This window comes from Notothenia rossii, assembly GCF_949606895.1.
Source record: "Notothenia rossii genome assembly, chromosome: 6".
NCBI lineage: Eukaryota > Metazoa > Chordata > Actinopteri > Perciformes > Nototheniidae > Notothenia > Notothenia rossii.
Window position 1 is genome coordinate 44,764,942 of NC_136909.1, and position 15,014 is coordinate 44,779,955.

General features: G+C 42.1%; 1 protein-coding gene across 1 annotated transcript in view; it reads right to left on the reverse strand.

Annotated features, from left to right (window-relative positions):
* Positions 1-14,793, reverse strand: part of niban2b (niban apoptosis regulator 2b) — an 86,829-nt gene extending 72,036 nt beyond the window's left edge. The window contains exon 1 of the mRNA XM_079688164.1: positions 14,532-14,793. Coding sequence (XP_079544290.1) covers positions 14,532-14,586 — 55 coding nt within the window. The 5' untranslated portion in view covers positions 14,587-14,793. The remainder of the gene's footprint in view (positions 1-14,531) is intronic.
* Between the last annotated feature and the right edge of the window lie 221 nt (positions 14,794-15,014).

A 15,014-nucleotide genomic window follows, 5' to 3' on the forward strand; every position in this document is an offset into this window, starting at 1 on the left:
CTCCCGATTTTCGCGGGAGACTCCCGATTTCATTGCCCTCTCCCGGTTTCCTCCCGGGGTCATATTTCTCCCGCATTTCTCCCGATTTCTCACAAAATCAGATTTACACACAACTGTTTCCACTCGGACTTTAATACAGCTGAACCATTGTTTGGTTTCCATGGTAACACATCTCTTTAGTAGCGCGCGCAACTGAAAGTCTGACAGGGTGAGGCAGATAGTAACAGAAAACAGAACAAAAATCGACAACTACTCTACTCTCTGCTCACTCCTTTCCTGCCCACACATATGCTCCATCAAGGATGGTGCTACAGGCCGCAAGGCATTGCACTTAGAACTACAATATAAGAATGTTAATGTTAATCTAACAGCTCCGGCGATCCACTAGCAACCTCCCCCCCCCTCCATTTTGCATTTTGAAATGCTCCCGAAGATTTCTTTTTAAATATTGAAGTCTGAATCTGGTGCACTTTGAGAGCAAAATGAAGAGATCTATGGATACATCTCTCAACATACATATGAAACAGAACTGTAAACAGATTTACTATTTCTTTATAGATATTTTACAAATCACTCCCCTTTTAAAACAAAATGTTTGAGACCCACTGAGATAACTAGACTAAAGTTAACTATCTAAACACTGAGAGTCCTTTACTTCACCTGAGCTGAGGTTATTTGAGACTCTCAGTCTGACAGGAGAGAGTTCTCCCTCCACTTTGTTGTTGAAAAAGCTCCTTATATCCGTTAGCTTGGCTAGCTAACACCAGATGTTAACCACAACGATCTCCGGTAGAGACCCACCGGTGCTCGCGCACGCACACAAAATGGCTCGTGCCACACACACACAGAGCAGAGCTTGAATGAAACACAGAGAGCCAGAAGTAAAGCTACTTGTACTCACGAGGCCTATTATGTGCAGAATCCCTCTCGCTTTCAGGTGGTTTTGATTGAGTGTCCACACATGGACGTTTAAGGACAAAAAACCAATCCATTTGTCACTTTGCTGTTAGCAAATAATTTGGCGCTCCAGCAAACATCATATAGGCCTATGCCTCCTTATTATTACCGTATATAAAATCAATCAATCAATCAATCAATGTTTATTTATATAACCCAATATCACAAATGTTACATTTGTCTCAGTGGACTTCACAGTTTGTACAGAATATCAGTATGACAATACGACACCCTCTGTCCTTAGACCCTCACATCGTACAAGGAAAAACTTCCAGAGAAAACCCCACAGTTTAAAGGGAAAAATGGGAGAAACCTCAGGGAGAGCAACAGAGGAGGGATCCCTCTCCCAGGACGGACAGACGTGCAATAGATGCCGTGTATAAATTGAAAAGATAATACATTTGCAACATAGGTAGTCCAAATGTTTGGAAATGCATGTGTGTATAATAAGAAGATGAATCCACGAGGATATCCATCCAGGACTTATGATCCAGGACCACAGCCACGACTCAAGATCCAGGACTCGCAATCCATGACACAGGACCGCAGGATCATCCATGACTCCGGATCCCGGCGTATATAGACACCAAAAAGAAATAAATTTGGGGAAGCTGGGTTAATCGGAACGAGAGTACACAGGTATAGACAGAGAGAAGGAAGAAGTAAGATGTCCCCCGACAAACTAAGCCTATATCAGTAAAACTAGGAGCTGAATCTAATCAGCCCTAACTATAAGCTTTATCAAAAAGGAAGGTCTTAAGCGCACTCTTAAAAACGGATAGGGTGTCTGCCGTCCGAACACAAACTGGAAGCTGATTCCACAAAAGTGGAGCTTGATAAGAAAAGGCTCTGGCTCCCATTGTACTTTTAGAGACTCTAGGAACAACCAACAACCCTGCATTCTTTGAACGCAATGCCCTAGTAGGACAATAGGGTATAATGAGTTCTTTAAGGTAAGATGGCGCCTGCCCATTAAGGGCTTTGTAGGCGAGAAGAAGAATTTTAAATTCTATCCTGTGTTCTATAGGGAGCCAGTGTAAGGCAGCCAGAACAGGAGTAATGTGGTCCCTTTTCATAACTCTGGTTAGTACACGAGCTGCAGCATTTTGAATCAGCTGAAGCGACTTGACTGACTTCTTGGTACACCCTGATAATAAGGAGTTACAATAATCCAGCCTTGAAGTAACAAATGCATGGACTAGTTTCTCTGCATCGTTTTGAGGCAAGATATGCCTGATTTTTGCAATGTTACGTAGATGGAAGTAGGCGGTCCTTGAAATTGATTTTATGTGGGTGTTAAAGGATAAATCCTGATCAAATATAACACCAAGATTCCTTACAGTCTCACTGGAGGCCAAATTAATGCCATCCATAGTTAATATATCTTTAGATAATTTGTTTCGTAGATTCTTCGGGCCAAGTACAATAACTTCAGTTTTGGTCGTGTTTAACATCAAAAAATGTAAGGTCATCCACGTTTTTAAGTCCTTGAGGCAGTCTTGAATTTTATTTAGATGATTAATTTCATCAGGCTTGATTGATAAATATAGTTGAGTATCATCCGCATAACAATGAAAGTTTACAGAATGATTCCTTATAATATTGCCTAACGGAAGCATATATAGGGTGAACAAAATAGGTCCAAGCACTGAGCCCTGTGGCACTCCATGGCTAACTTTGGTTTGCATGGAAGATTCATCGTTGACACGTACAAACTGAGAGCGTTCAGATAGATAGGACCTAAACCAGCCTAAAGCAGTTCCCTGTATGCCAACTAAGTGCTCTAGTCTTTGCAATAGGATATCATGGTCGATAGTATCAAATGCAGCACTAAGATCGAGCAAGACAAGAATAGAGACAAGTCTCTTGTCAGAGGCTATTAGAATGTCATTTGTGACTTTAACCAGAGCTGTCTCTGTGCTATGTTGTGTTCTAAAGCCAGACTGAAAATCTTCAAATAAATCATAGTTTTTTAAGTAATCACACAGCTGTTTTGCGACTGCTTTCTCAAGAATCTTTGAGAGGAACGGAAGATTAGAAATAGGTCTATAGTTGGCTAAAACCTCTGGATCGAGGTTGTGCTTTTTAAGAAGCGGTTTTATCACTGCTACTTTGAATGATTGTGGAACATAGCCTGAAAATAAAGACATATTCATAATATTTAATAAAGAAGTGCTAATTAATGGAAAAACTTCTTTTAACAGCTTAGTTGGAATCGGGTCTAAGATACACGTTGATGGTTTAGAAGAGAGAATCATTGAATTTAATTGTTCAAGGTTTATGGCTGAAAAGCATTCTAGTTTACTATCTAGTGTAATATTAGAACTTACGTTTCCGGGAGCTGTTGATAACACTATACTGGTCAAAGGCAAGAGGTCATTGATTTTGTTTCTAAGAGTAACAATTTTATCGTTAAAAAAGCACATAAAATCATTACTACTGAGTGCTATGGGAATAGAAGGCTCAGTCGAGCTGTGGCTCTCTGTCAGCCTGGCTACAGTGCTGAAAAGAAATCTTGCATTATTCTTATTCTCATCTATTAATGAAGAGTAGTATGCTGCTCTCGCTTTACGCAGTGCTTTCTTATATTCATTGAGAGTAATATGCCAAATTAAACGAGATTCTTCAAGTTTAGTGGAACGCCATATCCTTTCAAGTTGTCTCGACTTTTGCTTTATTTTGCGGGTTTCGGCATTATGCCATGGAGCTAATCTATGTTGTTTTATTTGCTTATTTTTCAAAGGAGCAACAGAGTCTAATTTTATTCGCAGCGCATCTGTAGCACTATCAACAGATGATCAATTTGGGGTGGTGTACATTTTGTATAAGTTTCCTCCCCTACATGCAGACATGCTATCGAGTTAAGTATTGGTGGAATCTCTTCCTTAAATTTGGCTATAGCACTAACAGATAGGTTTCTGCTGCAGGAGCTTTTGGCTAATGCTTTGTAGTCTAGTAACAGTACTTCAAAAGTTACTAAGAAATGGTCGGATAAAGCAGGATTATGCGGTTCGACTAATAGTTGCTCAATTTCAATACCATAAATCAGAACAAGGTCGAGAGTGTGATTATAGCAGTGGGTTGGTTTATTTACACTGACAGAAACCAACAGAATCTAATATAGAGTTAAATGCAACAGTAAGGCTATTTTTATCATCGTCAACATGAATATTAAAGTCACCTACGATAATTACTTTATCTGTTTTAAGTACCAAAGTTGATAAAAACTCAGAGAATTCTGATAAGAATTCTGAATAAGGACCTGGTGCACGGTACACTGTAACAAATAAGATTGGCTGCAAAGTTTTCCAGGTCGGATGCGTAAGACTGAAAATGAGGCTTTCAAAAGGAGGTATAATTTAATTTTTGTTTAGTGTTGATAAGTAAACTTGAGTCAAAGATTGCTGCAACTCCACCTCCTCGGCCCGTGCCTCGGGCAATATGAGTATTGATATGGCTGGGTGGAGTGGCCTCATTTATGCTGACATATTCTTCATGTCTCAACCAAGTTTCAGTGAGACAGCATATATCAATATTATAATCTGATATTAAATCATTTACCAGTATTGCTTTAGATCAGGGGTCGGCAACCCCTGGCACGCGTGCCAGCATTGGCACGCGGCACCGTAACCAGTGGCACACTAGGAATAAGTGGAATAAGTGTGCAAAATATTTAAATTGTATTTTCGGATCCTGAACGAGACCGCCGCCAGAGCGCGTCTCCCCGTTACCTGCAGAAGGAAGTCATGCACGCAATGCAGCCCCGCTCTCTTTAACTCCAGGTGACTTTCTGCCGCTTTCCTCCGTGGTGCAGTGCTGATCGTTTCACCATGGAGGAAAGCACTTCACTAATTGCAGTACCCATAAGGAGCTGTACAAATGCCGCAGTTTTTGCGTGGCTGTGTATTTAGTTGAAAGCCCAGTGGCGATCTGCTCATCTCTCATCGAAATAATATGCTACAAAGGGGCGGACTGGCCATCTGTGTGTTGAGCTTTCCTGTCGGCTCCCAGACCGTAGTCGAGGAGGGCAGAAGCAACAAGCTTCAGGTTCAATAACCCACTTTAGCTTAAATGACTGGAGAGAGGCGAGCTCTTCTTGGGAGGCCGTTGCATTTATTTAGCTGTTCTTCTGTTTCACAAAATACATCACAGACCTCTGTTTTTCTGCTGTCTCGTTTCACTTCCAGAAACATACATACGTTCCCTCATTGTCGCTCTACCATCCACAAACACACATGCACAAGCCACACCCCTCTCTCTCTCTCTTAAAGGGACAGCGATCTCATCTCACTCTGCATGACCCTAATATCATAACATGTGTGCTCTGGAAAATCACAGAACGGACGATCGTCCTTATTATGCCGTTTAAACCAATTATTTAAATGTGTTAAATTTGGCATCATGTAAGTTCCGCTGACAGGTCCACACACTGCTTCCCCTCAGCGAGGCTCCCCCGCCCTCCTGCCGATAGTTCACGGGCGTCAAGCTCCTCAACCGCCCCCCCCCCCGTTGATCATTCTCGACCGTTGGCACGCTGATCAATTTTTATTTTTTAAATGGCACTTCATATCAAAAAGGTTGCCGACCCCTGCTTTAGATGCTAGAGATCTTATGTTTAAGAGACCACATTTAATCTTCCTGTTTTGTTGCACTGTAGTAGTTGTTACATTTACTTTTATTAGGTTATTATGTATGACACCTCTATTAGGTTTTACCTTAAATTGTCCTTGGGCAGACACACACACCGTTAATATTGGGTATTTTATTGGGGTCGGGATTCCTATGGATGACTGCCTAGGAGAGAGCGCAGAGAAGCGTGTAAGACTGCGACTCTGCCTCCTGGTCTCAACTCCAGTTTGTCATGGATTAAGTCCACAGAGCCCTGAAATGTTTGCCGAAATTAGATTTGCACCTTCCAAAGTAGGATGAATGCCGTCTCTCTTAATCAGACCAGGTTTTCCCCAGAAGGCTGTCCAATTATTCACGAAGCCCACATTGTTTGCTGGGCACCACCAAGACAACCAGCGCTGAAATGATGACATGCGGCTATACATGTCATCATTGATCATCACAGATCAAATGAAATACTCTACTTTGAATAATTAGTGTTGGGTATTTTTTCCATCTACTACTTCTCCCATTCACAAAAATCAAAAATTCTATTAATATGTAACAAATATATTCCATTTCAGAGCAGAAGAAACAGCCTTCAAGGGTCAAACTCTGCACCTACATCATTCAGCAGTGCACAGTAGGGATGTTAAGATTCACCGATTCGCAACGGCATAAACGTTCAAGATGCGAGTGCACCGGTTGAAAGAGTGCACATCGGCTACAGTTTGGGTTGACCTAGCGATGCATCAATTGTAGCGTCTTTGCATCGGAAAAGAAAACGATTCATTCATATAAAATCCCCTCATCTTGTCAACGCTCAGCAGAGACAATATTTGATCTTTGCTTCGCACTACGGAGGCCGAGAGTCTCAGTTATCAACACACATGGAAGTCGAGGAGAAAGAGAAACACAGTGCACCGAAAAATACCTACAAGTCAAACGTTTGGCAACACTTCGGATTGTTCATGAAAGACGGACAACTTGAAAAAATCGCTCACAAATTCTAAACGATGCCGTGCCGCTATAAAGTACACAAGTAGTACGAGGACCTTAGCGACGCACATAAAGAGGTGACATGGGGTCTGCGGCTGAAAAGAGAAACCTGAAAGTTAGACATGAGTTAAATCACTCGGTGAGGTGTTCTGTCAGAGAGAGTAGTGTTTAGTTTACAGTAAATGTCTTCCTTACTGTAAGCAGTTATGATAGAGCTGTTTGTGAAAGGTTATTTGCATTTTCTATTGTTCATATAGAAACCACTGCTTTCTGCTCACTGGTGAGTTAGCCTATGTATGAGTGTTAATCGAATCGTCTGGGGTTTCAAATGTATCGTTGGCAACGTATCGAGATGCGCATCACATCGGCCTCAGTGTCAGAGATGCACATCCCTAGTGCACAGTGAAGCTCCAACATTCAACTGTATGAACAAGCAATACTTTGAAATGCAAAAGTCTGTGTGTACGAGAGTCTCTTTAATCCATTTTTTTTCAACTCGAGCGTCAAATTCACGTGACGCGTTCTTGCAGTAGCCAATCAGCAGTGAGGATCTCAGAAGAAAAAAAAAGGAATCAGAAAACCAAAACATCAGCCGTTAGATATTAGCACACAGAGCTCATAGCCCCTCATATCTGTTCAGAAACTGGACAAAAGTTAAACACGAACCAAACACACACCGTCTTTGTCATGGCGAATACAGTCACTGCTTTATTTCTGTCTGTATGACGTTGTTGCGAGTGTGGACGGAGCAGCTACAGGTTAGTTTAATATGACAGTAAACAACTGCGGAAACATCAACGGGTCCCAAGGTGGCTAGAACGGCATACGCAACGCTCCGGTGGGTCCAATGGCTCCGTGTGTACGCCCTATATGATCATTTTCTGATAATGATGACGCAATAGCCCCGCTCTGCTGCTCAACCCCGCGTCAAAGTAAACTGCACACTGAATTCAGATTATTTATCTTTCTCTCGATATGGACATAAACTCAAGTGATGTCTAATCTGACAGGACGGAGACACGCAGCTCTGCTCACCTGCAGCTCCTTCCGCTGTGATGCAGCGGTGAACGGAGCAAAACACACACTTCAAGTCAGATCATCACCCTTAGCTATTTTAATTACCTCTCAAACTACCTAAACTAGTTATAAATACAGTGGGGCAAAAAAGTATTTAGTCAGCCACCAATTGTGCAAGTTCTCCCATTTAAAATGATGAGAGGCCTGTAATTTTCATCCTAGGTATACCTCAACTATGAGACAAAATGAGAAGGGAAAAAAAATAAAAAAAAATAAAAAATAAAAATAAATCCAGAAAATCACATTGTCTGATTTTTAAAGAATTTATTTGCAAATTATGGTGGAAAATAAGTATTTGATCAATAACAAAAGTTCATCTCAATACTTTGTTATATACCCTTTGTTGGCAATGACAGAGGTCAAATGTTTTCTGTAAGTCTTCACAAGGTTTTCACACACTGTTGCTGGTATTTTGGCCCATTCCTCCATGCAGCTCTCCTCTAGAGCAGTGATGTTTTGGGGCTGTCGCTGGGCAACACGGACTTTCAACTCCCTCCAAAGATTTTCTATGGGGTTGAGATCTGGAGACTGGCTAGGCCACTCCAGGACCTTGAAATGCTTCTTAAGAAGCCACTCCTTCGTTGCCCAGGCGGTGTGTTTGGGATCATTTTCATGCTGAAAGACCCATCCACATTTCATCTTCAATGCCCTTGCTGATGGAAGGAGGTTGTCACTCAAAATCTCACGATACATGGCCCCATTCATTCTTTCCTTTACACGGATCAGTCGTCCTGGTCCCTTTGCAAAAAAACAGCCCCAAAGCATGATGTTTTCACCCCCATGTTTCATAGTAGGTATGGTGTTCTTTGGATGCAACTCAGCATTCTTTCTCCTCCAAACACGTCTAGTTGAGTTTTTACCAAAAAGTTCTATATTGGTTTCATCTGACCATATGACATTCTCCCAATCCTCTTCTGGATCATCTAAATGCTCTCTAGCAAACTTCAGATGGGCCTGGACATGTACTGGCTTAAGCAGGGGGACACGTCTGGCACTGCAGGATTTGAGTCCCTGGCGGCGTAGTGTGTTACTGATGGTAGCCTTTGTTACTTTGGTCCCAACTCTCTGCAGGTCATTGACCAGGTCCCCCCGTGTGGTTCTGGGATTTTTGCTCACCGTTCTTGTGATCATTTTGACCCCATGGGGTGAGATCTTGCGTGGCGCCCCAGATCGAGTAAGATTAACAGTGGTCTTGTATGTCTTCAATTTTCTAATAATTGCTCCCACAGTTGATTTCTTCACACCAAGCTGCTTACCTATTGCAGATTCAGTCTTCCCAGCCTTGTGCAGGTCTACAATTTTGTTTCTGGTGTCCTTTGACAGCTCTTTGGTCTTGGCCATAGTGAAGTTTGGAGTGTGACTGTTTGAGGTTGTGGACAGGTGTCTTTTAATAACGAGTTCAAACAGGTGCCATTAATACAGTTAAGTGGAGGATAGAGGAGGCACTTAAAGAAGAAGTTACAGGTCTGTGAGAGCCAGAAATATTGTTTCTTTGTCGGTGACCAAATACTTATTTTCCACCATAATTTGCAAATAAATTCTTTAAAAATCAGACAATGTTATTTTCTGGATTTTTGTTCTCATTTTGTCTCATAGTTGAGGTATACCTAGGATGAAAATTACAGGCCTCTCTCATGTTTTTAAGTGGGAGAACTTGCACAATTGGTGGCTGACTAAATACTTTTTTGCCCCACTGTATGTTTATTTTTTACTGTCGGCCGGGTCACTCATTACTGGATCAGCTGCTGCTTGAGACAGACACTGACGCTGTCCGAAGAGAGGGAGGAAAAAGAGAGGCTCCGTTATTATATTATATAGATTCGTTATTCATTTGTTTTAAAGCTCAATAAATAACAAAGAAGACCTTTGACCGGCACTTTTATAATTTTGTCCTGAAGATTTAAACTTTAACACACGTTGACTAGCGAAAAACTCTGCCCCCACCGCGGAGAATAAACAGAAGGGCAACCATGACAACAATGCTTCTTCGCTGCTTTTGTGGAGGAAGTTACAGCGCCACGTACAGGCTCCTGCATATGTACTGAAGCTTCTCCAGCGGTTGGAGCTAAACGGAGCCGTCTCGTGTGGACAGACACTATCCGGTGAACATTGCGTGTGGATCGAAGCTTTTTTGCGATTGCGTAAATCCTATGCGTTAAGCCGTGTCCTCGTGTGGCCGGGGCCTAATACTGGCTTATTTACAGCAACGTGGATTAATGTGCACTGTCCTTTAAAAAAATAAACAAATGATCTAGGACATTGAGAATTTAAATGTAACCCATTGATGAATGAAACTTAAAAACAGTAACTGAAATAAATTGTATCTGGGCCAACGTCTCCCAATCACAGTTGAATGTTTACCGCGTCACATTGCAGAAGGTTTCTTTACAAAGTACATGACAGCGTTAGAGGTAAGAAGAGCTGCTGCTTCGTGCAGCTGGATACCACACTAACTACAGCTTTCTGCTCTGATAATGCCACCATGTGCCCTTCATCACTGTGGCAACGTCATCTAATCAAAGCTGCAGCACATGGGTCATCCTACCACTGACGGCAGGTCTACTGCTTGAGCCCGTGTTGATCATAGAGATTTGAGCTGAGACCAGACTGCTATTTAATAGACTCACAAGACAACCCCCCCCCCCAGTGCCTTAACAAAAACATTCCACTGAGATAGACCCATAGGCTGACTCATAAATTTAGACTGTGTTCCCATTAGAGCTGAAAGAAGATGGCTGTGCTTGTGAAAGGATGTAGTGGAGCACCAAGTGAGTTCACATAGGCATGTTTACCAGGGGAATTAGATGGCAGCTTTAATTCAAACATTTCCCTGCAGCAGCTCTTCAAAGTGCAAGGCACTGATCCAGGATTTACCTGCAGATTATGGTGCAGATATGACTGTTTCTTGATTTTACAGGTTTAGAAAAATGGCTGACTAAACTTGATACTTATAATCTGGATTCATTCATTTAAACTTAAAGGTGTGTTTACCCGTCTCCTTTTGTCTGGGAGTCACTGAGTAATAACCTGAGCAGAAACATTCTGTGGCTGTTTGGTAAAGTTGACCTCATGAGATCATTCCGGACCTGCTCTGTCTCAATCAGAGCGGTGTGTGTTCTGTGGGGTCCCAGGTACTTCCTCTATCTGAACCCGTTCAACACACACCCGGCTCCGCACAGAGAGGCTTGTTTGAAGGTGAGGGCCACACCTCTCAGGCTACAGAGCCGGCCTGTTGGGCCCCTCACACTCCCTCCAGAACTTTAGGGTTTAACAGGGGCAGAAAACACACACCACATTAGGATTTCCTTTTTCCTGGCCCCTCACCCACTACTCTATGCGTTATATGAAGTTTGGGATCCCTGCTTTCATTTGACAAAAATAGTTGTGTATTTTTTTTGTAATGTTTTTGATGTGGTGTCATTCTTAGATTTTGTAATTGAGTTTGTTATCTTCCAGTCAATGATTCCCATAATTAGGAAACACATGTTTCTTTTTACAACAACAATTTTGAAGCTGCTCAGAGCAGTGGGTCCCAATCCATGAGTCAGGACCCTCAAATACAAATCTGAGGGGTCACAAGATCATTAAAAGAGATAAAAAGAGAACATCAACATGTGTATTTACTTGTGTAAAAATCCAAGTAAATATGAGGGTAAAGTAGTGTCCACTAAACGGGTTAACATCGAGAGCAGGACGGCTGATAGATAATGTTGATATGTTGTTGTTGGTTTATGTCTTGTTTTATGCATCTGATAAAAGACAATAATAAGAATAGACATGTATTTAACAGAAATATTGTCAGTACTATCTCCGATTGCTTTAGTAGAAATAAAAACAGTTTCAGTGCACAGCATTTATCAGAGAGCAAAAACATACAAAATGGAAATACACAAATAAGTAAATAAAAGAAAGAGTGTCTTTTTGCATTCATGTGCATTTGTTGGAGTGTATTGGTTTTCAACAAACAGCAAATAAACAAGCAATAATACATCTGCTTTCCATGTAACTGTTTGTACGTGCATACGCCTGCCTGACTAGAGTAACCAGTACAACACATGTGAGCTCATGCCAGTTTCAAGAGAGGAAATGAGAGGTTAGCCATGTGATCCGGGTGATCTGCGCCCACTACAAGTCTGATAAGTCAAGTACACAACATGTGTTTTACCCATTTCATTAACAGGAATTGACTTTGAGTGAAAGTGTGAATGTGTGTGTGTCAATGATAAATCCAGGCACTTCCCCTAAAAGCCAGCCAGACCCTGTCCTTGACTCGGTAGCAGAGACTGTGTGGCTGCAGCTCATGGACTGGAGGACACACACAGAATCACGCAGGCTTTTTCATGCATATCTCAGATTCCGAATCTGACGCCCGCACGTGCGTGTGTACTCAGTTGGCTTGTAACATTACTTTTTTTCTCTTTCTCCTGAGGAGGTAGTTCGCTGCATGTGTTCTAAAGTTGAATGCAGAAATCAAGAATGGAAACTTAATGCAACACAGAAAGGTCATTGGAGGAGGTGAAGATATCCTCAAATGATAAGAAAAGGAAAGGTAAAATATAGACATGTACAGAAAGTAGACGAGAGTTGAGCTTTGTTTCCAGTCGTCACTTTGAAGAGATATTCCAGTTAGTGGCCAGCTATGACAAACATTTACATAGTTTCCTTTTTGGAGTTTAATTTGTGTAAAGTAACAGAAAGTAATCAGTTAAATTACTTTGATACAGTGGTGTAAAGTTACTAAGAACATTAACTTAAGTAGTACTATCAGTGTGAGAAAAAGTTTTTAGAGAGTACTTGTCCATGGACAAGTGAGTTTGGAAATTTACTTGTCCGAATACATTTTCACTTGTCCAGAATGGACACAAATTGGGGCCACTGGAATCTTCTTCTTCGCCATCGTATTTCACATTTTCCCACGGTTTTTACGACACCGCTAACGTAAGTGAGCGGTAAGATTTTACTGCATCACACATAGGGCTGGGTATCGTTTAGATTTTAACGATTCCGGTTCTGCTTTTCGATTCCAGTTATTTTCGGTTCTCGATTCCGGTTCTTTGAGAAGGTAAAAATCTGTATTCCTATTTATAAATCAGTTCATACTGTTTAATTTCTTACGGTTATTGAATACAATTATATAAAAATAATCTTTGCATTGTTTTGTTAGTTCTAAGTGGTGCAGTTTGAGAATGTACAATTGGCCCAGTCTCCTCTGATGTTACACTGCGACCTGCCTGTGAGACAGAGTCCAACCACACAGTCTGTGTGTCCAACACATGTCCTGCAACACACATGCTGCAACCTGCCTGTGAGACAGAGTCCAACCACACATGTCCAACACATAGGCCTAATAATAATAATAATACATTATATTTATAGCCTATAGGCCTGGCGCTTTTCTAAAACTCAAAGACGCTTACACATGTCCTGCAATACACATGCTGCAGCTGCCCAGCTGCTCACTGTTTGTGAAAGTAAATAGATAGTATTTTCATTTCAATAATTTCTATACCCTGCTTCATAAACAATACTGACATCCCTGTGCTCCTCCGAGTATGGGGGTCCGGGGATATGATTACAGCGCAAGGACACAGGAATGCTGCTTCACTTCATAAAGGAAATGGCGGTCAATATTAAAACAAAGGAGCTAAAAGGCCTAATAACCTTCATTAGGTGTTAGAGAAAGAACATAAGAAAGTTTGACAAAGATGAGGCTGTTAAACGGGCAGTGAATCCGCTGTGTGTAGAAAGAGAGAGAGAGAGAGAGAGAGAGAGAGAGAGAGAGAGAGAGACGCTGAGCTGCACCATGCAGCGATCAGCTGATCCGGAGCAGAGAGAGGGAGCTGCGGTCCGCGGGGCTCGGCTTCGCCTCCTGTCCTCACAACTCTTATTAATCCCGGGAACGGACAATTGTTATTTGCTCCTACTCGGAACCGAGTTTGGCTTCCCAACCCTGCCACTGTGCTACACTTCCCGCCCCGCCCCGTCTAACTGTACAGAAAGCGGCGAGATGCATTTCATTAGGAATCGACAAGCAGAACCGAAACTAACATTTCTAAACGAACAATGGCGGACACGTACAATTTGCGAATGAGTTCTGCCTTTTGTAAACTGAATCTATCAATAATTTAACAATACATCAGGGCGAAAAACGTCACTTGTCCGCCGGACAAGTCAATTGAAAGATCTACTTGTCCGATATTGTAAATAACACGTCCCGGGCGGTGGGACGTGTACTTTTTCGCACACTGACTATACTTGAGGGACATTTGCTGCTACTATGTACTTCTACTCCACTTTAGAGGTATATGGTGTACTTTTACTACACTACATTTATTTAATACCTTTAGTTACTTTACAGATTTTGACTAATAATGTGAAATATAAACGACACATAAAAGGATACCTGGATGATATTTACATTCTACCCTGCAGTATACAAAGTCATTAGTAATTAGTAGCCTATTAGTAATATACTATTCTGGAATGGGCAATTCTGCATAACGACTACTTTTACTTGTGGCTTATATAATAAGTATATGTTGACGATACAACTTTTGTACTTTTACATGATTAACATTTTGAAATGCAGGACTTTTACTTGTAACAGAGTATTCCTACACTCTGGTATAGTATGATACTTAGATGACCCCACCAGCTCTGCTGTGAGTCAGATATGTCCCAGTGTTACCGTGATGTCCACTCCTCGCGATATCTCGCGTTAACTGACGCTACCACAGCGATTAGAAGACAAACTCAAATGTATGTCGGTAAGTAAGCAAACTCACACATCCTGCTCAGATTACAGTCTTTTCATTTTTCCTAGCTTCAGTAGAAACGTGTCAAACCGCCACCCAAGCCGAGCCAGAGCTCCAGAACCTGCGCAGACTCACCTGAGATCAGCTCGCGCCTGCCCTCATCCAGGTGACTGGAGATCACGTCCCCCATGCTGGAGGGAACTCAGAACCCCAGGTGGACTCCTGGTCTGTGCAGTGTTTAAAGAAGGGAACCGAGCCGGAAAAACGGAGACTCCTGCAGAGGCTGAGCTGTCACCGGCTGTCCAACATCACCGGGCCCGGGGCCTGCAGTCAGCGGGTCGGGAACGACTGAAGCAGACGCTGAGGGAGGACACAGTGACGGAGCTGTGGGAGAGAGATACACCCTCCTTTAAACCCCCCCCCCCTTCCCAGCGGCGCTGCGTTCAAGTCATGTGGGGGAATTTAACTCTCCCCTTCAATCTCTCAGGATAAAATCTGTTAGAACTATTAGGATTTGACCGCACTGTGAACGCTGAACGTTCAACATTGTGTTCAAACCTTCTCCACACTGCCAGGAGTAATACGTCTGTGTGAGGAGCACTGCAAGAGCCTGAAACA